Consider the following 26,872-nt stretch of genomic DNA (forward strand, 5'->3'; position numbering starts at 1 on the left):
CTACTTCCATGTTTCCCAACTTGGTTAAAATGCCTGTACACCAACAGCCTACCACTCTGATGGAGGATCATTACCTGATTTTTTTTTGGCGGATTCTAACCAACTTGCTGTAGATTCCCAGAATTCCCTGTATTATAGCCAGCGTCATTTTGATTTAACTGCTACTCAAGTACCAGCAGTTGTGAGTACCTAACTGTTGTTCCAGTATCAATTAACATGATACAACACATGCAAAAAAACAATGTTGTAGCTGGTTTTGCGTTGATTTGTTACTTTAGGTAATATTTTTGATGCCAATGTAACACAATTCACTCACTTTCTGGGCTTGCGACTTGTTGTGTCACATTCTGTTGTGTTACCTCCAGGCATATATGTTCATTTAGTTTATCAGGGATATGCGGGATGCAGATTTGAGGTTATTTTCAGAGCAGCCATGATCTTATTAAATGGCAGACAGGCTGGTGAGGATGAATGACCAACTCTTTCTCCTCGTCTGTATGTTCATTCATGTCCTTTGATGTTGCACTTACTATATGCTGTGCTCCCTTGCTTCATATTGGCATTTTCTACTTTTCTATCTTTGCCAACTGCTCATCACATGTTCAGTGATCATTGCCACAAACTCTGCACCAATCCATTTCACTTGTCAACATTTATACAACATCTTCAACATAGTAAAACATCCCATAGTGCTTCACCAAGGGATTATCAAAACAAAATTCAAAACCAAGTGACATGAGGTTCATAAGGATACACTACAGCTAACAAAAACACAGACTTTACAAGGAGTATCTTAAAGAGGAAGGGAGAGGTGCAGCTATGGGGAAGTTAAGCAAGGGAATTAACATAGAAACTAGAAGTAGGAGTAGGCCTTTTGGCTCTTCGAGCCTGCTCTTGCCATTCATCCTGATCATGGGGATCAATATCCTGATCCCTCCCCCTTCCCCCTTAATCCCTTTAGCTCAAACAGCTATATCTAATTTCCTCTTGAAATCAGACAACATTTTGGCCTCAACCACATTCGGTGGTAGTGAATTCCACACATTCATCATTCTCTGGCTGAAGAAATTTCTCCTCAGCTCAGTTCTAAAAGGTGTACCCCTCTTATCCTCAAACAATGACTCCTAATTCTGGACTCCCCTAAATTCCTGTGCTTATGGCCTTGGCAACTGAAATAACAGCCACCGATGGCCAAGTGATCAAAATTGGGAGTGCACAAAAGGCCAGAATTGGAGGACTGCAAAGATACCATGGGTTGGATGGAGCCATATAGATGAGGAGAGACAAGGCCATGGAGCATGTTTGAAAACAGGAAAGATCATTTTAAAAATTGAGGCATTGCCGGACCTGGAGATAAGGTAGTTCAGCAAGTAAAGGGCTGATGGTGTGAGTTAGAATAGGCACCCTGAATTACCTCAAATTTATGGAGGGTAACACTTGGACAGGCAGCAACGAGTGGGTTAGAATAGTCAAGTCTAGTGGTTAAAAAAAGCTGAAGTTTTCAACAACAGATGAACTGATAAGGGGTAGGTTGGGGCAATGTGAGGAAGGAGGAAGTATTTGGGAAACATGGCATCAGAAATTCAGGACAGGTTCAGAAAGAACACCAAGGTTTTGATCAATCTCTGCTTTTAGCCTCAGTTGCTGAGGAGAGGGATGGTGTTTTGGAATTTGTGGTAAGGACTGAGACAAGTGGTTTTGCCTGCTCAAGTTAAATTGCAGGAAATTTCTGCTTGTTCAGGACTGCATGTCAGACGAGCAACAACATAAATCAGAGGCCATGCAAAGCTGGAGGGGCTTAGCGGTAGGCATCATCAGTGTAGAGTGGAAGGTGACGTTACTTATTTGATGATATCACTAAAAGGCAAATATGCAGATAAGGTGCAGAGTGTGATCCAGGACATAGCCTTGACAGACATCAGAGATATCAGCACGGGAGTGGGAAGTCAGGAGTGTGCTGCAATATTTCCCACTTGCCTGCCTGAGTGCAGTGCAAACAACATTTAAGAAGCTCAACACTTTGTGGGACAAAGTAGCATGATTGATTGGCAGACTATTAACTCCCTCCATCACCAATGTACAGTAACAGCAGCGGGAAGCCTCTAGAAGATGCAGTGCAGGAACTTGCCAAACCTCCTGAGACAGCACCTTCCGACCCACACCATCTAGAAGGTCAAGGGCAGCAAACACATGGGAACACCATCACCTGCAAGTTTCCCTCCAAGCTACTCAGCATCCTGACTTGTCAGGATTGGCCTGACTGTCACTGGGTCAAAATCCTAGAACTCCCTCCCTAACAGTAATGTGGGTGTAACCTGCACCACAAGGACTGTGGCAGCTGAAGACGACAGCTCATCCCCATCTTCGAGGGCAATTAGGAATGGGCAATAAATGCTGGCCTAGTCAATAATGGCCACTGTCACAATATGAACTGTTCCTCATTTTCCACATCTCCCCTGGCCTGTCCTCAAGCAGTTTGAGGGTTGTGCAGACTTTCTGTGGAAAGTTGGAATCTGGTGAGGTTTGCAGTTAACCAAGGTGGTGTGAATGGTAATAACCATCTTTGCCTACAATGCTCGTGAAAAGAAATACAGTGAATAATTTCAAGCCAAATGGATGGGCCTTCAAGGAAATAAACATTCAGGGTTATAGGGTTGAGTGGGAGAATGAGATTGATTGGATTGCTCGATGGGTTAAAGGGCCTCCACCTGTGTCCACCATAAGCAAAAAAAACAAACAGCCAATTCATACTAGTGCTGTGACTCTGTTTCCTTGCAGTCCCTGGTCTATATCACATTACGTCGAATATACAGCACAAAAAAAGGCCATTCCGCCCGACTAATAAATTCAGGCATTTAAGTTCCCTTATTTAATTTAATCAGCAGAACCCTCTGTTTCCTGCTCTTCATACGTTTTCTTACCCTTCACTTCAATCTATTGATACTGCTGGTCTCAATCACTCCCAGTGGTAATGAGTTCCACATTCTCACTACTCTGAATAATTTCTTCTGATTTTTCCATTTAATTTCACAATGATATTTGCATATTAATGGCCTCTAGTTTGCTCTTCAAGGGTTAGGCAGGAAAGTAGAGTTAAGACCACAATCGGATCAGCCATGATCTTATTGAATGACAAAGCAGGATCATATTCCAGCACTAATGCTATTGAAGTTCGGAAGTCCAAAGGATGTCAAGACTCAGTTTGTAGTGCAAACCCTCAGGATATAAACATTGGGAGCGTGTCATTCAACACCACAGCCCACCCAAATCTGCTGTGCCTTTCTGGTAGATCCTGGCTAACTTATACCTCAACAACATCTACCCTCTTTGTTCCACGTCCTTTGAGATCCTTATCTTGGACATTTTGATTGATCCACCAACCACAGTCTTTTTGGGGTAGCGAGTTCTAGATGTTCACTACAGATTTGATTTGATTTATTATTGTCACATGTATTAGTATACAGTGAAAAATATTTTTTATTGCATGCTTTACAGACAAAGCATACAGTTCATAGAGAAGGAAATGAGAGACTGCAGAATGTAGTGCTCCAATTATAGCTAGGGTGTAGAGAAAGATCAGCTTAATGCAAGGTAGGTCCATTCAAATAAAAGCAAATTATTGCGGATGCTGGAAAATCTTAACAGGTCTGGCAGCATCTGTAAGGAGAGAAAAGGGCTGACATTTCAAATCCAGACAACCCTTTATTAAAGGTCTATTCAAAGGTCTGACACCAGTAGGGAAGAAGCTGTTCTTGAGTCGATTGGTACGTGACCTCAGACTTTTGGATCTTCTTCCAGACGAAAGAAGGTGGAAGAGAAAATGTCCAGGGTATGTGGCGTCCTTAATTATACTGGCTGCTTTGCTGAAGCAGTGGAAGTGTAGACAGAGACAATGGATGGGAGGCTGGTTTGTGTGATGGATTGGGCTACATTCTTGACCTTTTGTAGTTTCTTGTGGTCTTGGGCAGAGCAGGAGCCATACTGAGCTGTGATACAACCAGAAAGAATGCTTTCTATGATGTATCTGTAAAAACTGGTGAGAATTGTAGCTGACATGTCAAATTTCCTTGGTCTTCTGAGAAAGTAGAGGAGTTGATGGCTTTCTTAACTATAGCGTCGGCATGGAGGGACAAGGACAGGTTGTTGGTGATCTGGACACTTAAAAACTTGAAGTTTCAAACATTTCTACTTTGTTTCCATTGATGGAGATGGGGGCATGTTCTCCTTTACGCTTCCTGAAGTTGATGACAAGTTGTTTTGTTGACATTGAGGGAGAGATTATTGTCATCGCACCAGTTCACTAGATTCTCTATCTTATTCCTGTACCCTGTCTCTTCATTGTTTGAGATTCGAACCACTAAGGTGGTGTCTCGGCAAACTTGAAAATTGAATTGGAGGGGAATTTGGCCACACAGTCATAGGTGTATAAGGAGTATAGTAGGGGGCTGGGAACACAGCCTTGTGGAACTTCAGTCTTGAGGATGATCATGGAGGAGGTATAGTTGCCTATCCTTACTGATTGTGGTCTGTGGGTTAAGTCGCAGAGAGAGGAGCCAAGGCCCAGGCCATGGAATTTGAAGTTTCATAGGAATAATAGTGTTGATGGGTGAGTTGTAGTCAATAAATAGGAGTCTGACATAGGTGCTCTTGTTATCTAGGTGTCGCAGGGTTGAGTACTGTTTTTGTGAAGAAGTCATTCCTGATTTCTCTTCTGAATAGCCTAGCACTCTCATTTTAAGATTGTGCAGCCATGTTCTGTATTCCTCACCACAGGAAACAGTTCTACCATAGCAACACCCTTTATCATTTTAAACAGTTCATGGAGATCACCCTTCTAAACCCAAAGAAAGGCAACCCAAGTTTATGCAAACGAGCTTTCATGATTTAACCCTTTAGACAGGCATCATTCGGACAAATTTGCAATGAACTTCTTCTGATTCTGTCTGAAATGCGGTGCCCGGAACTGAACGCAATACTTCAGATCGGGTTTGACTGAGGCTCTGTGCAACTGAAGAATAACTGTTTCACTTTTGAATCCTAATTCCCTGACCTAGAAGTCAATGTTTCATAAGCACTTTGACTACTTTTTGCACCTCTGCCACTTAAAGAATGTGCGTACCAAAATCCTTTAGTCCCTCCAAAGTTTCTAAATATTTCACCGTTAAAAAAAATCTAGTTCACCTTTGATGCAAAGTGAATGACTGCACACTTGGCCAACACCGAACTCTGTCTGCTACTGTTATGCCCACTTACTTGTTTGTATCCTTTTCAAACTTTGTCTACCCAATTGCAAAACTTGCTGTGCTTTCCATGTTTATCTGCAAACTTGGATTTACAACTCTCCATTCCATCATCTAAATTATTCAATATACCAAAAAGTCTAGGTTCCTCTACACATCCCCGGGGAACATTAATCTGGTGTTGTGAGACTTCTTAATAAGTAAAGTCCAACAGGTTCATTTGGTAGCACAAGCCACAAGCTTTCGGAGCGCTGCTCCTTCATCAAGGGAGTGGGAGATCTGCTCACAAACAGGGCATATAAAGACACAAACTTAATTTACAAAATTGAGTTTGTGTCTTTATATGCCCTGTTTGTGAACAGAACTCCCACTCTGATGAAGGGGCAGTGCTTCGAAAGCTAGTGGCTTGTGCTACCAAATAAACCTGTTGGACTTTAACCTGGTGCTGTGAGACTTCTTACTGTGTTTACCCCAGTCCAACACCGGCATCTCCACATCAACATTGCTTATTTCAGGCTACCAATATACAATCCGTATACACAGGACCTGCTCAGATGAGGAGGATCGCAACAGACACCTACAAACGCTGAAAGATGCCCTCATAAGAACAGGATATGGTGCTCAATTCATCGATTGACAGTTCTGATGCGCCACAGTGAAAAACCACACAGACCTCCTCAGGAGACAAACATGGGACACAATGGACAGAGTACCCTCTTTCATCCAGTACTTGCCTGGAGTGAAGAAGCTACGACATCTTCTCTGGAGTCTTCAAAATGTCATCAATGAAGTTGAATGTCTTGTCAAGGCCATCCCCAGATCTCCGCTACTTGTCTTTAAACAACCGCACAACCTCAGACTATTGTACACAGCAAACTACCCAGCCTTCAGGAGACCTTGACACCACACAACCCTACCACAGCAACCTTTGCAAGATGTGTCAGATCATCGACATTGATGCCGTCATCTCACGTGATAACACCATCCACTAAGTACACGGTACATACACTTGTGACTCAGCTAACATTGTCTACCTGATACGCTGCAGGAAAGGATGTCCCGAGGCATGGTACATTGGGGAGACCATGCACACGCTACGACAATAAATGAATGGATACTGCTCGGCGATCATCAGCGTTCCCTTCCTGTTGGGGAACACTTCAGCAATCAAGGGCATTCAGCCTCTGACCTTCAGGACATATGACAACACAGAATTACTGAGCAGAGACTGATAGCCAAGTTCCGCACAGATGAGGATGACCTCAGCCAGGATCTTGGGCTCATGTCACACTATCTGTAACCCCTATGACTTGCCTGGGTTTGCAAAATCTCACTAACTGTCCTGGCTGGAGACAATACACATCTCTTTAACCCGTGCTTAACCCTCTCTCCACTCACATTGTCTGCATCTGAAAAGACTTGATTACCTGTTAAGACTTGCACTCCAACCATTATCTTATAATTGAGTTTGTGTCTATGCCCTGTTTCTGAACCAAACTCTTCACTTACCTGATGAAGGGGCAACGCTCCGAAAACTTGTCCTACCAAATAAACCTGTTGGACTTTAACCTGATGTTGAGAGACTACTTACTGTGCCTACCCCAGTCCAACGCCGACAACTCCACATCATGCCAATCTCAGTGAGTTTTCCCATCTCCCTACACTGACCCAACCACTTATCAACGTGTAATAATGTTCCCTCTAATTCAGTGTGTACTTATATTTGTTAATATTCTCATCAGCTTTATGAAATGTCTTCTCAAAGGTCACATGGACAACATCCAGAGATCCTCATCTGTCCACCATGCTAGTTATAAGAACATAAGAAATAGGAGCAGGAGTAGGCCATCTAGCCCTTCGAGCCTGCCCTGCCATTCAATAAGATCATGGCTGATCTGTCGCTGCTCAGTTCCACTTTCCCGCCCTCTCCCCATAACCCTTAATCCCCTCTCTTATCAAAAACCCATCAACCCGCGTCTTAAAAATATTTAGCGAGGCAGCCTCCACCACTTCAACGGGCAGAGAATTCCAGAGATTCACCACCCTTTGAGTGAAGAAGTTCCTCCTCAACTCCGTTCTAAACCGCCCCCCTTTTATCTTGAGGCTGTGCCCCCTAGTCCTACTGTCTTTTTTGAGCGGGAAGAGTCTCTCCACCTCTATCCTATCTATCCCATTCATCATCTTATACGTCTCAATGAGATCTCCCCTCATTCTTCTAAACTCTAACGAGTACAAGCCTAGTTTATTCAGCCTCTCCTCATAGCTCAACCCCCTCAACTCCGGTATCAGCCTAGTAAACCTCCTCTGCACTCCCTCCAAGGCCAAAATATCTTTGTGCAGGTGCGGCGCCCAAAACTGCACACAGTACTCCAGCTGCGGTCTCACCAATGCCCTATACAGCTGCAGCAAGACCTCCCTACTTTTATATTCAATCCCCCTCGCTATGAAGGCCAGCATCCCATTCGCCTTCCTGACCACCTGCTGCACCTGCAAGCTGGGTTTTTGCGACTCATGCACAAGGACCCCGAGGTCCCTCTGCACCGTCGCCTGCTGCAGTTTTTCGCCACGTAAGTAATAGTCCTTCCTACCATTCTTCCTACCAAAGTGGACCACCTCACACTTGCCAACATTAAATTCCATTTGCCATTTCCTGGCCCATTCGCCCAGCCTATCTAGAACCTTCTGCAGACTCTCCACACCCTCCGCACAATTTGCCGTTCCCCCAATCTTGGTGTCACCAGCAAATTTCGACACCCTACACTCGGTTCCCTCCTCCAGATCATCTATATAAATGGTAAAAAGCTGAGGCCTCAGCACCGACCCCTGGGGCACTCCACTAGTCACCATCCGCCAATCCGAATAGCACCCGTTGACCCCCACTCTCTGCCTCCTATTTGACAACCAATCCTCTATCCACGCTAACACCCTACCCCCAACTCCATGTCCCTCGACCTTCTGCAATAACCTCTTGTGAGGTACTTTGTCAAACGCCTTCTGAAAATCCAGAAAGACCACATCCACTGGCTCTCCTCTATCCACCGCCCTAGACACATAAGAACTCCAGTAAATTTGTCATCTCAAAAGATTCAGCAGAAATGTTTGGGATTTTTGATAAGGAGGCATGTATTTTGCAGCTAAACTTCTCAGGTACTGAAAGATGATAGGGGTGTGTTTGTGGATAAGTTTGGCCATTTTCCCTCCAGAATTAGTATGTGTGTGTTTGTGAGACAGAAGTTATCTTCCGTCTGGAGGAGGAGGAATCACCATGGTTACTGAAAGGGCTTGGAGAGGAAGTGGGGGAAATGTGATTGATTCTTCTCTTGAGAATGGGAATGCTTACAGAAAAAGCTTATAGGAGTGTTTGCTTTTTTAGTGAATTGATTCTGAGCTCGCTTTGTTCATTTTAGACATACAACACAGAGGTATAGGGCGACTTTTTGTGAAAGTAAATGATTAAAGCACAGCGTTAAAATAGTTAAATTCATAGCACTATATAAACGATCCTCACCAAAAACCACAAGAGGCAGCCCCACCCACGTTCCTGCCAGTCTGTACACGATGAATGGGGCTGCAACCCCTCCAATATCACACAGTGATGAGCACACTGAAACACCAAAGTTCCTGTTGAAATAAAATGCACCTTTACTGCCACACAAAGTATTTCACAGGCATTAGATACTTCAAGCAAAGCAGATTTCATCACTATGAGATAGTTCAACAGAACGGGTCCATTCTGCAGAATGAACAGTATAATCAATAAATTGATACAGAACTATAATTTTTATTCAGTTCATTTAAAGAGTTTTCGTTAGTGTACAGAATATCTATTTAATACTCACCTCATAAATGTCGGGTAAAGTTCAGCATTTACAAACACCACCATTTCGATGCTCATTGTGATCCCTAGTTTACCCACAAAGGCTACTGCTGTTGACAACCAGCTGATACCTGAAATGGATATACGAATAGGAGTGTGATTAGCTTGACTGCATTTGCAGGAACAAAACTTAAATATTCACATTTTCAATTACAAGATGTAATCATGCCTAACTACTTAGATTTGTTCAGAGATTTTAAATGAATTAAATCTTTTGCAAATTGCAATTACTGTTTGGATCATCAGAACACACAGATACTGGTCCCAGACCAGGTAACGTGCACTGTGTGATGTGCAGTGAGCACAAGTTGCTGCACTAATCAGACTAACAGAAGAAGCAGCCTCAAGTCAGCTTGCACAGACTTTTCCCATAATCAACTTTTTGTGCTGCTTGGTAGGACAGCTTTTGTTGCTGAGCATCTGTACAAAATGAGTGCTGGAAGGAAGGTTCACCCCAGTACTGAAAAGTTTGGCTGCCCTGTTACTGACCCTTGCATTCTTACCATAGGTCAGCCATTTAAAATAAATTTCAGCTAGGTAGCTGCAAGAGTCAATGTTTCGTTGCAGTTGGCATTTCTAGTTTTCATTCTGCACCATGTGGCTGATATCGTTTAGATGAAAAGTTTGAACTTAATTGCAATACTTTGACCACTGAGAGGGCAAGTGTTGCAGCAGAGGAGAAACAGAGGTCACTCAACAGGCCACAGCTTTTAACAAGGAGTGGATGGAATGCTAACTCTCTTCTAACACTGAAAGGATTGGTTACTAAGTTCAAAAAGGGTTTGAGTTCTCCAAACCGGAGAGTATCTGGACAATTTTAAAAAGACCATTACTGCAGCTGCACCAGAAGTGGTCACTGAGAATGTATAGCTTGTGACTTTTCATTGCAAAGTGCATTGTGCCTTCTTATCACATGACTAGAACCAAATATATGTCAGTCCAGACCCCACCCCTACAGTGGAAGGGTTCCCTTTGACTGCTGCCAGGATATTCTGGTCTCATCAAAGTTGATGGTGATTTATATTTCTCGCCTGTGCAGTTGCTGGGGAACCTATGGTGGGGTCAACTTCAGCAGGACTAGAGGGCTGGAGAATTCCACTCATCATGTTCACATCAATACTTCAGAAAGATGGTACCAGAGATGAGTTATGTGGAAAGAAAAGAAGGTTTATTTAGTATCACAAGTGGGCTTACATTAACACTGCAATGAAGTTACGGTGAAAATCCCCTAGTCGCCGCACTCTGGTGCCTGTTCAGGTACACTGAGGGAGAATTTGCCATGGCCAATGCGCCTAACCAACATGTCTTTTGGACTGTGGGAGGAAACTGGAGCACCCAGAAGAAACCCACACAGACGAGAGGAGAATGTGCAGACAGAGTGTGATCCAAGCTGGGAATTGAACCCGGGACTCTGGCGCTGTGATGCAGCAGTGCTAACCACAAGGGAGGATTATTCTGCTCTGAGTAAGGAAGATTAAAGGGAAACTTGAAGGGCTGTTCATAATTATGAGGACTTTCAATGTAATAAATACTGTTTCCACTGACAGGAGACACAGTAGCCAGAGGATTTAAAATAATTAGCAAAAGGACAGGGAAGAGATGGAGTTTTTTTTATATAACAAATTCTTAATGAGCAGAATTGAATATGTTTTTAATGAACAAAAATAATGTGGAGATGCCTTGAATATGATTGGAATGTGCTGCTTGAAAGCAGATTTGACAGTAAATTATAGGAGGGAATTGGATAAATACTGAAAAGTAAATATTTGGAGGGCCATGAAGAAAGAGAAATTGGATAGATAGCTGAGAGATAATGACATATCCAGTGCTGAATGATTCTCTCCTATTCACTTGGCAGTCACCTCATTAGGTTGATTAGTCTGGGACTGGAATCCCAGTGTGAACCAGGATACTTACTGTCAGGAATGAGTGCTGCTATCAAACAGGAGGCTCCTGACAACAGGCAGCCTGCTGCAAAGGGGAGACGCCGTCCAATCCGTTCAATGGTTAAAAGGATGATGATTGCCGCCGGGATTTCTACAGCTCCCGAGATAAAGAAATCAAGGTAAATATTTCCTCCCAGGGTTCCCAAACGCATGACAAGACCTTGGTATATCAAAGTTATAGCAAACCTGCAGTGGAATTGTATACAAGTAAGTCCAGTGACATTAATATGCAGAATCAAGTTTATTCTAATAGACTATATGTAATTGTTAAAATTACTACAGTCCTTATGCCACTGCTAAGTTCACCATGGCCTAAATCTTACACTCAGGGCACCTGAAGTCAGCATGGGTGGGAATGGATGTGAAACCCATTCCTGCTCCGGATCACACTGTTAAAGGTTTGGTCTCTATGCAGACAGGGATTCTGGATCCAATGAGGACCCAATGGAGGCTGTAAAACAAAGAGGGGCATTTCCTATTACAGAGGAGGCTGTAAGCGCTGTGTGGCTGAAGACCAGGAACTTTACTGCTCCCCAGGAATATCATCAGTGTCAGGAAGGTGGGAAAACAAGTCACATTGGCAACTCTTTTGAAAAAAAGGGGTACAGAAACAATGCAAGACCTCAAAGGAGGAAATTAAGACCTCCAGAAAGAGGCAATGCTGGAACTCAGAGGAGGTAATAAGCCATCAAACAAGAGGCAACACCAGTCTCAGTAGGCAGTAAAAGATCCATGGAAGAGGGCACCAGAAGACCCCAAATTACTAAGTGAAGAGTTGAAAGCAAAACAGAGTTGTGTCCATCCTTTTGTATTACAATGAGAAGTTCCTCGAAGTTCTAGTCATAAACTACAAGCAAACAATAAAGCTCTGAGACGGTAAATCTGAGGTATACAAATTGAATAATGTCAAGATAAGTAAATTGGCTCCAATTATAATAGTAAATTTATGGTAAATTGGTAGCCGTTAAGTATGAAGGTGGATACCAGTGCTTCTACTATAGTTGTAGGACAGCAGACATACAAATACCTGCAAGGTGGTGTTTAACCTCTAATATTAAAAAATACAACAGTTAAATCAGTCACAAACACCAGGGAGACACTGAAAATACTGGGAACCAACATCCGCACCAGTGACGTACCAACACGAGTCAGCTCAACTACCAATCATCATAGTATAAGGCCAGGGATTGAGTCTCATGGGATGAAATTAATATGTCAAATAAAATAGATTTTCCGTATAACTGATGGCAGCTTCCAAGAAGTTTTGGTAAGATACCAAGAGGTCTTCCAAGATGAATTAGGCAAGTTATGGAGTATCAAAGCTAAAACCTATGTAAATTTGGGGCGGCACAGTAACACAGTGGTTAGCACTGCTGCTTCACAACTCCAGGGCTCCAGGGACCCAGCTTGGGTCGCTGTCTGTGTGGAGTTTGCACATTCTCCTCATGTCTGTGTGGGTTTCCTCCAGGTGCTCCGGTTTCCTCCCACAGTCCAAAGATTTGCGGGTTAGGTTGATCGGCCATGCTAAAATTGCTCCTTACAGTTATGAGATGTGCAGGTTAGAGGGATTAGAGATATGGGGGTAGGGCCTGGGTGGGATTGTGGTCAGTGCAGACTCGATGGGCTGAATGGCCTCCTTCTGCACTGCAGGGTTTCTATGATTTCTATGAAATTTAGATTCACCAGCCAAATTTTACAGGGCTCGCCCAGTGCCTTGCATGAAAAAGTTGGGGCACAACTTAAACATTTGTAAGAACTCGGAATAAAAAGGTGGGTACAGTTCTCAGAATGGGCTGCCCCCATCATACCTGTAGTGAAACCAGACAGAACAGTCTGAGACTAAAAAATTATCACATTGCTCACCCAGCTCAGACCAAAATGAAGATACTCACTAGAAGTTACATTTGGCGGCCAGGCATCGATAAGGATATTGAAAATCTGGTCAGGTGCTGCGATCAATGCAAGTCGCAACTCATTTGATCTCCTTCAGCTTCATTACACCTTTCGGAGTGGCCTAGTCATATGGCTACATGTGAATTTTGTGGGTCCTTTTATGTTCTTAATTATTGTAGATGCACGCTCCAAATGGATTGATAACCATGGAATGAAATCATCAGCAATGGTTGAGAAGCTTTGCTGAATCTTCTCTACGCATGGCCTGAGTGCTTTTATAGAGGAGGAAGTTCAGTATTTTGTGTGTACTAATTGAATACAACGTGTGCACACTGCACCATCCCACCCAGCCTCAAATGGCTTACCAAAGAGAGCTGTTATAGAATCATAGAATCCTATACTGCAGAAGGAGGCCATTTGGGCCCATTGAGTCTGCACCAACCACTATCCCACCCAGGCCCTATTCCCATAACCCCATGCATTTACCCTAGTTAGTCCCCCTAGGGGCAATTTAGCATGGACAATCTACTTAACCTGCACATCTTCAGACTCTGGGAGGAAACCAGAGCACCTGGAGGAAACCCAAACAGACACGGGGAGAATGTACAAACTCCACACAGACAGTGACCGAAGCCGTGAATCAAACCTGGGTCCCTGGAGCTGTGAGGCAGCAGTGCTAATCACTGTGACACCATGCTGTTTCCTCCTGTTCAGATCTTCAAGTCAGCAATGAAAGAATGCCCACACCTTTAAAGCTTGCTAGATTCCTCCTCACGTATAGAATGACACCACACGCAACTTTAGGTGTAACCCCTGCAGGACTACTGATAGGAAGGTGCCTCCAGATGAGGTGTTGCAGGAATTAACTGCTCTACTTTTACTGTTGCTAGTTTCTCTCTGCCTTATGTGGTCTACATGTTTCTTGACTTTTCTCCCTTAAAGATCAACCAGGTATGACACAGGCCCTGTTTTCGTTAGGATCTTCCCAGGGATCCAATCTGGATTGACATTAAAGGGCCGGATGTATACGTTGACTTAGTATTTCCCAATTTAGCAGGGACAGCGGAGGCAAAACAGGGTGCACAAAATAAGTACCCCAATTCTGTTAAAGCTCATAGGTCCTTCGCAGTGAATGATTTAGTATATGTCTAGACCTTTAATGTCAATCTAAATTGGGTCCCTGAGCAGATCCTGGTGAAAACAGGGCCTGTGCTACCTGGTTGATCTTCAAGGGAGAAAAGTCAAGAAAGTTGTAGACCACATAAGGCAGAGAGAAACTAGCAACAGTAAAAATAGAGCAGGTTATTCCTGCAGCACCTACCAGCATTCCTCCAATGGTGCCAATTTCAATGGGGAGGGGTGGGTTACTCCAGAGGAAGGACCCTGTGTTGTTCCAGGGGGAAGTGGAGAGGATATCTGCACTTGTGCACCTTCTGACACAAAGAGCCACCTAACTGCTGCTCAAAACATCATCTATCTCAACTGAGGAAGATCCTGCCAGAGAGCTGAGGCATTCTCAGAATATTTGGAAGTCTCCTGAAAGACAGAAGTTATGAGAGATTGCACTGATTTATCTCCTTTTATATTGTCTATTGTTGTAAAGTAGAACAAAAAGAACAAAGAACAAAATCAGCCTGGGAAACAGGCCCTTCGGCCCAACGAGCCTGCACCGCCATCTCAACACCACCAGTCCCCCTCTCCACCCACAGCCCTTGTCTAATATTTTATGGCCATCCAGATTGAGGGGAACTGATTTAGGGACAATTTATTCCTGTTAATCAGCCCTACAGCACATCTTTGGGGTGTGGGAGGAAACCGGAGCACCCGGAGAAAACCCACACAAGCACAGGGAGAATGTGCAAACTCCCACAGACACTGGCCCAAATCCATGTGTCTGCACAGCAATCAGCGATAGTCACTGAGCTGTCGTCTTGCCCAGTATCTGGTCCAGTTTAGGCACACACTAACGACATGAAGCACTAGGCCAATCTCGAACAACCAAGAGCAGCCCCAGTATGACCCATCGCGTGTATGCCCCTCGTTGGACACAAGGCGGACCGACTTATAACCTGTGAATGAAAAGGGAAAAAAAAACATTATTGTACCATATCCATTTACCTTACCAGGGATGCCCCAATGCTAATAACCCTTATTTGAAACAATCTCCTATATCCACCCATCTCCAACCCACTCATGTGCCTAAGTTACTCTTAAATGACTCTAGCATGTTTGCCTCCACCACCTTACTTGGCAGAGCATTCCATACCCCCACTACCCTCTGTGTGAAAACCTCCCTCTAATATCTGTGTTGTACCTCTCCCCCCTCACCTTAAGTCCATGGCCCCTTGTCCTATGTGTCTCTACCATAGGAAATAGCTTACCTCTGTTTACTCTATCTATACTCTTCGTAATCTTATATACCTCTATTAGATCCCCCCTCAGTCGGCGTCTTTCAAGGGAAAAGAGCCCCAATTTCTTCAATCTTTCCTCATACCCCAGTCCTTCCATACCAGGCAACATCCTGGTAAACCTCCTCTGCACTCTGTCCAGAGTCTCCACGTCCTTCTGGTAGTAAGGCAACCAGAACTGGACGCAGTACTCCAAATGCGGCCTAACCAATGTTCTATACAACTGCAACATTAGACTCCAGCTCTTATATTCTATACCCCTTCCTACAAAGGCTAACATACCATAGGCTTTCTTCACCACACTCTCCACTTGCACTGCCACCTTCAAAGACTTGTGCACTTGCACCCCCAGGTCTCGCTGCAATTCTGTACTCCTTACGGGCTTACCCTTTATCATATAACTGCCCCCTACATTATTCCGGCCAAAATGCATCACCTCACATTTATTCAGATTAAACTCCATTTGCCATGTATCTGCCCAATCGACCAGCCTATCTATATCCCATTGTATTGCCAGACACTGCTCCTCACTGCCTGCCAATCCAGCCATCTTGGTGTCATCAGCAAATTTGCTGATCACACCACCTACTCCCTCTTCCAAATCATTTATATACACTACAAAGAGAAGAGGTCCCAGTACTGAGCCCTGTGGCACACCACTAGTGACAGATCTCCAGCTAGAAAAGGACCCCTCCACTACTACTCTCTGACTCCTCTTTGCAAGCCAGTTCTCTACCCATCTAGATACCTGACCACATATCCCATGAGCTTTAATCTTCTGTATCAACCTACCATGAGGGACTTTGTCAAACGCCTTACTGAAATCCATATAGACAACATCAACGGCTCATCCTTCGTCGACCGTTTTTGTCACCTCCTCAAAGAATTCTACCAGATTTGTAAGGCAAGACTTCCCCTTGACAAAGCCATGCTGCGCATCCTTAATCAGATCGCAACGCTCTAAGTGTGCATACATCCTATCCCTAAGAATCCTCTCCATCAACTTACCTACCACTAACGTTAAACTCACCGGCCTATAGTTACCCGGGCTATCCCTCCTACCCTTTTTAAACAACGGTACCATGTTCGCTATCCTCCAGTCCTCTGGGACCTCACCTGTGTCCAAAGAAGAGACAAAGATTTGCGTCAGAGGCCCAGCAATCTCATCTCTCGCCTCCCTAAGCAGCCTAGGATAAATGCAACCTTAAAGGGGGTGTTGAGGGGGGAGCAGAATGTGCTAGAATAACTTCTTAAAAGAGTGAGTGATTGCAGGTCACGTAACCTGATGGGCCTCTCATAGCGGTCTGTGAGAATCTGGGCCAATCATGGCAGAGAGTGCGGGTCTGGGAATGGGCTGTCCCTCAATCGGAGCTTGGGGGTTGGAGAATAAAGTCACATCCATCATTCTGCCCTGTGTATAGTTTGTTTCACAATAAATAACTTTGTTTAGATTTCACCTGCTGAGTTGCGCCTCGTGACTATCACTGTTACAAAAGGAACAGGCTTAATGACAAATGTTTATCCCTCGTTCAGTGCTCTAAATGTTCATAATATTGGTCTTTTTTTCTAATTGATGTATATCTGATTCATTTATCAAGTCGATTTTTTTTCCTAGTGAGTCTCCTGAGTTTAAATATTTACAGAAATTAAATCTTACCAGTTAAACATCAAGATAAGAGTGTGTTTCCTGATCTGAGGTGTCCGTACTAGGTCTACAAAGGAAGGATGGTTCAAGTCCTCACTGCACTCTTCAACTATCTAAAGGAATAAGAAAAAAAAAATCATATCTCAATTTACGAATGTTCTATTGTATGAAACACTAACCCATCTAAAACAAGGAGCCTATTAAAATAAATGCTCCTTTAAAGAAATAGAAGAAATGGAGGTATTGTGGTGCAGTGGAAAGCATCCTGCTTCCTGAGCCAGAAGCTCCAGGTTCGCGTCCCATCCCAGGATCTGATGGCTAAGGAAGGTCCAGTGAAACAGGTTAAATGAACCAATCTGCAAATCCTTCCAAATACGCTAACAGCCGGTGGTAAAAGTGGGGGTGCCTCCTGGTCAGCTAGGCTTGATGCACAGTGGTGCCCCTCAAGCAATAAGTCCATGGTAACAGATTAGCAACCTGTTTTGGGAATTAATAGCCAAGGAAACAGAGAAAAGTCTGCCTTAGTGCACCACTAGGTGTGGGAGGAGAATAGGAAGTGCAATGTAATAAATTGGACAGTAATATTCAGCACAAAATTTAAAGCTTTCAAGACAATGGGCAGCATTTTCCAAAAAAAAAGTGTCATGACAGCAAGAGTATTGGGGATGGGTGGGGGCAGTAAATATGTTGACTAAATTGGTAAACTGACTGCATTGTACTCGGGTACCGTTATGCAAAGATGCCCCAATCACACATTGCACCAGGATACACCATCTCCCCCCTACTTTGGGCATAGACATTTTCCCCCACCCCCTCCCCAACATTGAGGCTCTCTTGATGGGTCCCCCCCCCCATTATAGCCAGCACTCAGGACCCACCCCCTTGGCACTGCCTCGACACTGGCAGTGTCCAATTGGCCACGCCCCTGACCACTCAGGGATTTAATGGCCTCTGAGCCGGCCCGCATGGCCGTCACTAGTGGAGACCAGTAGTGATTCTTGCCGTGTTTGTGTGACACCCGAAGTTTGGGAGATCCCAAGGGCTGGGGGAATCCCATACGCAATGGGTATTTAAATGCTACTTTAAATATGAGAATTGACCTTTCACCCTTCCTGGGTGCGATTCATTTCATGCTATTGGAAAAGGACTGGGGTAATTGCAACCATTTGGAGCCGGGCGCGGAAATGAGTTTTAGGCCCTCGTTATTCTCCTGGATCAGTGGAATCTGCAACGAGATCAGAGAATCCTCCCCAACATTTCCTCTACACTGTGAAACAGCTAATCAAATGAAACAAAAAAAAATCAGAGCTGATTTACCAGCAGATGGAGATACGGCCATTCATAACATTTAAGTCACAGAGGCATTCTCAACTCAGATATTGTGGGTGTCAATGCTGTGGTGAGAAGTGCACAGTTTTATCAGGACACGGTTGACTAAATAAACTGGCAGGGGGAGGGGACACAGACCGTTAGTAGGATAAGGGCACAGAATCATATAGCAAAACTCACAAGTCAGAGGGAATACAACTCCGTTAAGTTTCAAGAGAGTAAGGCCAGGCTGGATGACCTCTACTTTAACGCCACGAGTATTGCAGGTAAAACGGATGAGTTGAGGGCAATGATTGACACTTGGAAGTGTGATACAGCAGCCAAAAGAGACATGATTGAAGGAAGGACATGATTGGCAACTCAACATTCCAGGATATAGCATCTTCAGCCAAGACAGGGAAGGAGGTAAAAGAGGAGAAGGCATTGCATTATTAGTGAAGGAATCAGTTGTTGCAATAAGGAGAGATGATATCTTGGAGGAGTCATCAAATGGAGCTTTGTGGGTAGAACTTAAGAATAAAAAAGAGGCAGCCACATTGTTAGATGTTTATTATAGACCCCCAGATAGTCAGAGGGATGTTGAGGAGCAAATATGTGCTCAATTTGGGAGGTGTCTAAAAACAATAAAAATAGGGTTATTATATCAGGTGATTTCAATTTTCCCAACATTAACTGAGAGATACATTGTGCTAAAGCTTGGATGGAATCAATATCTTGAAATATGTACAGGAGAACTTTTTAAATCAACATGTAGAGGGTCCAACAAGGGAAGGAATTGTGCTGGACCTGATTCTGGGGAACGAAGCCGGATAAGTAGTTGAAGGGGAGCATTTTAGTGATAGCAATCACAACATGGTACAATTTAAGCTTGCTATGGAGAAGGAAATAGAAATCTGCAAAAAAAAAGTTTTGGATTGGGAGGGAGCGGATTTTAGTAAAATAAGACAGGATCTGGACAAGGTAAACTGGGAACAGCTACTAACAGGAAAATCAATGGAAGAGCAGTGGGGAGCATTCAAAAAAGAAATGGGGAGGGTGCAAGCCCAGCATGTTCCCTCTACGGTGATAAATAGGTGTAACAAGCCCAGAAAACCATGAATGACCAGACATATTCGGGATGTAATGAGAAGGAAAAGAAAGGCTTTTAAAAATACAAGGGGAGCAAATCAGTGGTGGCATTAGTGAGGTATGGAAAATGCAGGGTGGAGCTTAAAAAAGCAATTAGGAAAGCAAAGAGGGGATAAGAAAAACCTCTGGCTGGAAGAAGTAGGGAAAATCCCAAGATATTCTATATCAATTGGAAGAGGATAGCCAGGGAAAGAGAAAGCTCATTACGGACAAAGAGGCGATCTGTGGGTGGAGCCAGAGGACATCTGTAGAGTGTTGAATGGAGACTTCATATCTCTCTTCACCGAACAGCATGAAGACGATGATATGGAATTCAAGCAGAGAGACTGTGAGATTCTTGAGAAACTTGACATAGGGAAGGGCAAGGTATTGGAGATGTTGGCAGCCTTAAAAGTGGCTAAATCTCTAAGTACAGATGAATTGTGCCTTAGGCTGCTGTGGAAGTCAAGGGAGGAGATTGCAGGAACTTTGATCCAAATTTTCAATGCTACTAATTCTGGAGAATTAGCTGTTCTCCAGTCCTCGGTTCCAGACAACTGGAGAACAGCTAATGTGGTTCCGCTATTTAAGAAGGGTTAAGAACAAAGAACAGCACAGCACAGGAAACAGGCCCTTCGGCCCAACAAGCCCGCGCCGCCATTTTAACATCGTGAGTGCCCTCTTCTACCCACGACCTTTGTCTACGCTTATTGGACTCCACAATAAAGGAATTATAACCAGACTGAGGGATGCCTAATTTAGGGACAATTTGTTAACACCAATCAGCCTAAGAGCACGTTTTTGGGGTGTGGGAGGAAACCGGAGAACCCGGAGAAAACCCACGCAATCACAGGGAGAATGTGCAAACTCCCACAGACACTGGCCTAAATCCATGTATCTGCACAGCAAACAGTGATAGTCACTGAGCTGTCATGTTGCCCGTCAGCTGGTCCAGTTAAGCGTACACTAACGACGTGAAGCACTAGGCTACTCTCGAAGCAACATCCAAGAGCAGCCCTCGCACGACCCACCGCGTGTAGAGATAAACCAAATAACTACAAACCAGTGAGTTTCACATCAGTGGTAGGGAATTTCAGGACTAGGGGGCATAGCCTCAAGATAAGGGGGGGGGCGCGTTTTAGAACGGAGTTGAGGAGGAACTTCTTCACTCAAAGGGTGGTGAATCTCTGGAATTCTCTGCCCGTTGAAGTGGTGGAGGCTGCCTCGCTAAATATTTTTAAGACGCGGGTTGATGGGTTTTTGATAAGAGAGGGGATTAAGGGTTATGGGGAGAGGGCGGGAATGTGGAACTGAGCCACAACAGATCAGCCATGATCTTATTGACTGGCAGGGCAGGCTCGAAGGGCTGGATGGCCTACTCCTGCTCCTATTTCTTATGTTCTTATGAATGTATCAGAGAAACTTCTGAAGGAGAATATCTATCTGCACTTGGAGAGGCAAAACTTGACCAGGGATAGTCAGCATTGCTTTGTCAGAAGTAGGTCATGCCTGACAACTTTGAATTTTTTGGGGAGATGACCAGGTGTGTAGACAAGGATAGTGCAGTCAATATAGTATATATGGATTTCAGCAAAGCCTTTGACAAGGTCCCACATAGCAGACATGTAAAGAAAGTAAATTCACATAGGATACAGGGTAATTTGATAAAGTGAATTCAAAATTGACTCAGTTGTAGGAGACAGAGGGTGATGACAGAAGGCTGCCTTAGTGATTGGAAAAAGTCTGACAACACCAGGTTTTAGTCCAACCTATTTATTTGATAATATTCTCACAAGCTTTCGAGGGGACAGCCTCTTCGTCAGGTGAATGGAGAGTTCTGGCCTCAGACAGAGCATATAAAGCACAGACAGTTTAGAGATTACTGATTAAAATGCGAATCCTTACACCTAACCTGCTGTTCAAGACCTGAAGTGGCTGACAATGTGAGTGGTAGGAGCACTGATCACAGTTTAAAGAGATGTGTATTGTCTCCAGACAGTACAGTAAGTGAGGTTTTGCAAACCCAGCAAACCCAGGATTCGCATTTTAATCAGTAATCTCTAAACTGTCTGTGCTTTATATGCTCTGTCTGAGGCCAGAACTCTCCATTCACCTGACGAAGAGGCTGTCCCCTCGAAAGCTTGTGAGAATATTATCAAATAAATAGGTTGGACTAAAACCTGGTGTTGTCAGACTTTTTACTGTGTTTACGCCAGTCCAACGCCGGCATACCCACATCATTAGTGATTGGAAGCCAGTGTCCAGTGGCATACCACAGGGATCTGCATTGGGCCCCCTATTATTCATCATTTATATAGACGACTTTGGTGATTATGTGGGGAGTAGGATTAGTAAGTGTGCAGATGACACAAAGAGTGGACGGGTGGTTAACAGTGAGGTGGAGTGTCTTGGGCTACAAGATGATAAGGACGGAATGGGCAAATAAGTGGCAGATGGAATTTAACCCTGAAAGTGTGAGGTGATACATTTTGAAAGAGTAATTTGACAAGAAAGTACTCAATGAATAGTAGGACACTAGGAAGTTCTGTGGAACACAGGGACCATGACATGTTTGTCCACAGATCTCTGAAAGCAGAAGGGCATGTTAATAGGGTGGTGAAAAAGGCATATGAGACATTTGCCTTTGTCAATCGAGACATAGATTATAAAAGCAAGGAAGTCAGGTTGAAATTGTACAGAACTTTGGCCACAGCTGGAGTACTATATGTAGTTCTGGTCACTACATTATTGGAAGGACATGAATGCACTGGAGTGGGTGCAGAGATGATTCACCAGGATGCTGCCTGGGTTGGGAACATTCAAGTTATGAAGAGAGGTTGCGTAGGCTTGGGTTGGTTTTGTTGGAGCAGAGATGACTGAGAGGGTACGAGACATGGACAGAGTGGATGCAAAGCAGCTGTTCCCCTTAGTTGAAGGGTCGGTCACGAGGTTCAAAGTAAGGGACAGGAGGTTTAAAGGGGATGTGAGGAAAAACATTTTTACTGAGAGGGTGGTGGTGGTGGGCTGGAATGCACTCCCTGGGAGGGTGGTACCGACAGATTGCCTCACATCCTTTAGAAAGGTATCTGGGTGAGCACTTGGCACATCATTACATTCAGGGCCAAGTGCTGGCAGATAGGATTAGGTGGGAGTTCAGGTGTTTCTAATGTGTCGGTGTGGACTTAATAGGCCAAAGGGCCTCTTCTGCACTGAATGATCCTATGATTCAAAGTACAAAACCTGGCGACTGGGATATTTCCTATTTGGATCCAAGCCAAAGCTCCAGCAGGAAGGATGATGCTGGTTCCACATAGCATGGAAAGTCTCCTAGTGCTTTAGTAAGCAGCAGCCTTTCAGCTGGTTAAACTCCAGCAGTATCTCAATGCACTGTTGAGGGTCCCTCAGCTTGGCTTTTGCCAGCCCATACCTAAGCTGTCTGAACAGATATAAAGTGGGGTGTCCCCACCAAAAGAAATGCGTGGAATCCCTATCAGACACACTGTTCTATTTGCTTGGTGAAAATAGGTTATCACTCATGCCAAGCATACAGCCAATCAAATCAAAGGCTTTGAAATATATTTTTGACTAATTGCAGTAAGATATTCATGCTAATCACCTCAAAATCTTTGGGAAAATTATTCCCATTTGTTTTTGCAATTTTCTGTATAACATTTATGGCTTCTGCATTCTTTTTCTGGGACAGCATCCACCTGGGAGACTCTGGGATCAGCCTGTAAATGGAACACATTCAGGTTATCACTAAGCCTGAAGTACTTTTGCTACTGACTCAAATAATGATACTCTTTCAGGACATTACCAATAGTAGGTCAGGAAGAAAAAGCTTGGAATGGTAGTCACCAGTTGCAGATTTCTCCAGTCTGGTACAAAATAAGCAACAGCTGAAAGTAGCATCATCCCCGTACTGAACCACACTTGGTATAAAATTCCCACCGTTTTTCTGTACTCTAGTCCAACAAGTTCTGTGACTGAAACAGATTGCACCTTAATAAATCAATGATTAATCAGCACTTTGCAGCAAAAGAGAATGCACCATCAATGGTGCAATATTCTATTAATTGCACTGGTGAATCAGTCTAAACTGTAAGATGAAAGATTCACTGGATCAGGAACCTAGTTCAAACCTGCTTTGTGTTTGAACTATTCTACAACTATTGGTGTAATTTTTGGAGCTTTGTTCTTAGTGAGGAGTTGCAAACAAAGGAGCAGCAACTGGAAACAGTCTCACAATATCCCAAAGACCATGGCAAAATACTGCAGATGCTGGAACCTGAAATAAAAGCTCTGACGAAGGCTCATCCTGACTCAAAACGTTGGATCTTTTCTCTCTCTACAGATGCTGTCAGACCTGCTATGATTTTCCAGCATTTTCTCTTTGTGTCCCAAAGATCACAGCTGGAACATCTGAAGATTTCTGTCACATAATTTAATGTGGCCTAACAAAAGATTGTCCCAAGGATATATTACAGACAATCTGCAGATCTCGCCAAGGCACATTTGTCTTCTGATGTTGGCTAGGTGTCATTAGTCTCAGGACTCAGCAGGGAAATCTTTCATGTCACCAATTACATTTCCATTGCCATCACGTTTCCAGAATGTTAGGTCAATTTGAATGTGATTTTTTAAAGCACAGTATGACATAACTACGGTTAAACAAATCCTAATAGTGTTACAATTTATTAAATAATAACGCAAATGTGACAACTCACCAAAGAGGACTTTGTATCATTAGTTAACATTGAAATATGTGGAAGCATTTGATATCAACAAGAACCAGAACACAAGAAATGTTTGCTTATTAAATGGGCAGATTATATACTGGAACAAAGTATAGCGCTATGGTAGCTATTATTGAAATAAATGTGAAGTGTTGCTACGAAGCACTTAAAACATGTTATAAGATGGAGGTAGGAGTATAATTCTTACTGAAGACATATGCACACAACCAACTTCCTTTGCTGAATAAACCTTGTAAAGTTCGGAAAGTCAGGAACCAAGTGTAGTTTGGTAGGAATGACACAACAAGTCCCAACACTGAATTCACAAATGTTGCAAACAAGAAGCTCGATTTTCTACCAAATCTAGAAAGAAAATAAGTTTGGATTAAATTAGCAAGAAAAAATATTCATAGGATCATAGAATCCCTACAGTGCAGAAGGAACCCATTCAGCCCATCGATAACAATCCCACCCTGGCCCCACCCCCACAACCCCACACATTATTACCACTACATTCCAAATCTTTGATTGATGGATGATATACATACGTATCTGCTGCGAAACCCATGATTATTGTCCCAAGTGTAAACCCCAGGTTTAGACAAGCTTGACTCAGGTCCAGTTTCCAGGCCTCAGAACACACCAGTTCAAACTGTGCAAATTGTAGAGTTAGATAAAAAAAATGAGATTCGTGAGTCGTTTCATGTTTGAGAGATATTAAAAGACACAGACTACTCATTGCATCTTATAGTCATCAACTCATCGAATCATAGCATTATATGGGATAGAAAGTGACAATTCAGTTATCATAGAATCCCTACGTAGCAGACGGAGGCTATTTGGCCTATGAAGTCTGTGTCAACCACAATTCCACACAGGCTCTATCCCTTTAAACCCACCTATTTACACTGCTAGTCGCCCTGACACTGAGGGGCAATTTAGCATAACCAATCAACCTAACGCACATCTTTGGATTGTGGGAGGAAAGCGGAGCATCCAGAGGAAACCCACGTAGATGGGGGGAGAATGTACAAACTCCACACAGTGACCCGAGGCCAGAATCAAACCCAGGTCCCTGGCGCTGTGAGGCAGTGATGTTAACCATCCTGCTTGTGCCAGTTCGTTTGTAGATTAATCTGATTTTTCCCAAGCCCTTTTTCCCCCCTGCGTCACCTACAAAGGTGATGGCTGCACATTTGTAAATTTTAGAAGCAAGTTGGATAAATATTTTTGGAGCTTTGTTCTTAGTGAGGAGTTGCAAACAAAGGAGCATCAACTGGAAACAGTCTCACAATATCCCAAAGACCATAACAAAATACTGCAGATGCTGGAACCTGAAACAAAAGCTCTGACGAAGGCTCATAAGAACATAAGAAATAGGAGCAGGAGTAGGCCATCTAGCCCTTCGAGCCTGCCCCGCCATTCAATCTGTCATCCTGACTCAAAACTTTTGATTCAAACTTTCCTCTTCAAATATTTATCCAACTTACTTCTAAAATTTACTAATGTGCAGCCATCACCTTTGTAGGCAGTGCATTCCAAATAACAACTCGCAACATTAAAAACAAAGCCTCCTCTGATTCTTCTGCAATCTGCTGAAATACAAGTCCTCTCGGCACTGATCCTGTGCCACTGAAAACAGTTTCTCTCCAGTTACTCTGTCAAAAACATTCATGATTTTGAACATTTCTGTCAAATTTATTCTGCTCTAAAGAGAAGAACGCCAGATTCCATATAACTGAATTCCATCACTCGAGCACCATTCTTTTCTGTATCTACTCCAATGTTTTAGTAACTTACCTAAAAGGTTGCTGCCCAGAATGGGGACCAGAGCTTCTGTAGGGAGGAGTCCAAAGTGTAGGGGTTTTTCTAGCCCTTCCCGCAGGCAGGATCTGCCAGTCCTGCCAAAGGTGACCAGCCCCCCCCGACCTTATGATGGGACAGGTGATCTACACAAAACACCATAGACAATAACGGGAGCAACAGATCCCAGCAGCAGCCAATGGTGAGGCTTCTGCACAGTCAGAAAACATTCCAGGGCGGGGTGTGGGGTGGAGGGGCTGGAAACTCCCACTCAATGTTTTCCCCTGCAGCTGTACAATGTTATTTTGCACTGCTTTTTGTGACATGGTCACAATCCAAAAGTCAACTTGATTGACAGCCTTTGCTTCCAGTCAGGCAGGAAATCGAGGAGAGAATTCCCTTTTAATCTTTATAATTTAGTCATCAAAGGAGTTCCAGGCTTTGATGGCCTTCCTTTGTCCCTTGTAAGACAATGTTCATTCTCTACCCAAACCATCTCCTCTTTGAAGCCCCCCCCCCCCACCCAAACCCACTCCTCACATTGTTTAATTATTATTATTTGGTGGTCCATATTTTCTTTCCAATCCATCTGGACCAGGCACCTTCCAACATGTAGAAATACTTAACTGGAAATTTCAATGCTTTTTTTTGTCCTTTTCAGTAATAATTCTAACTATGATTATGACCACTGTTGCCCAAATGCTTCCTGTCTGAAACATGCTCCACTTTCCTAATTCCATTCCCCAAAACCTTCCTCTTTGGGCTGGAAACATGTTGATTAAGGAAGTTCTCTTGCATACATTTCAGGATTTCCTTTCCCTTTTTCACTTATCCTAGTCCTATATTGGGATAATTGACCTCCATTCATTATCATTTTTCTAATTTTTT

General features: G+C 43.6%; 1 protein-coding gene across 2 annotated transcripts in view; it reads right to left on the reverse strand.

Annotated features, from left to right (window-relative positions):
• Positions 1–26,872, reverse strand: part of LOC145350859 (solute carrier family 22 member 2-like) — a 37,452-nt gene that overhangs the window by 6,163 nt on the left and 4,417 nt on the right. Inside the window, exons 2-9 of one of the 2 annotated variants that reach the window (XM_080200239.1) lie at positions 24,730–24,833; positions 24,390–24,544; positions 23,263–23,431; positions 23,062–23,176; positions 17,022–17,122; positions 11,035–11,249; positions 9,080–9,188; positions 8,749–8,861 (exon numbers count right to left, since the gene is read on the reverse strand). In XM_080200239.1, the coding sequence (XP_080056365.1) occupies positions 8,749–8,861; positions 9,080–9,188; positions 11,035–11,249; positions 17,022–17,122; positions 23,062–23,176; positions 23,263–23,431; positions 24,390–24,544; positions 24,730–24,833 (1,081 nt within the window). The remainder of the gene's footprint in view (positions 1–8,748; positions 8,862–9,079; positions 9,189–11,034; positions 11,250–17,021; positions 17,123–23,061; positions 23,177–23,262; positions 23,432–24,389; positions 24,545–24,729; positions 24,834–26,872) is intronic. The other variant, XM_080200241.1, reaches the window with a different exon arrangement.

This window comes from Carcharhinus amblyrhynchos, chromosome 12 (assembly GCF_965287045.1).
Source record: "Carcharhinus amblyrhynchos chromosome 12, sCarAmb.v2.hapA, whole genome shotgun sequence".
Lineage (NCBI taxonomy): Eukaryota > Metazoa > Chordata > Chondrichthyes > Carcharhiniformes > Carcharhinidae > Carcharhinus > Carcharhinus amblyrhynchos.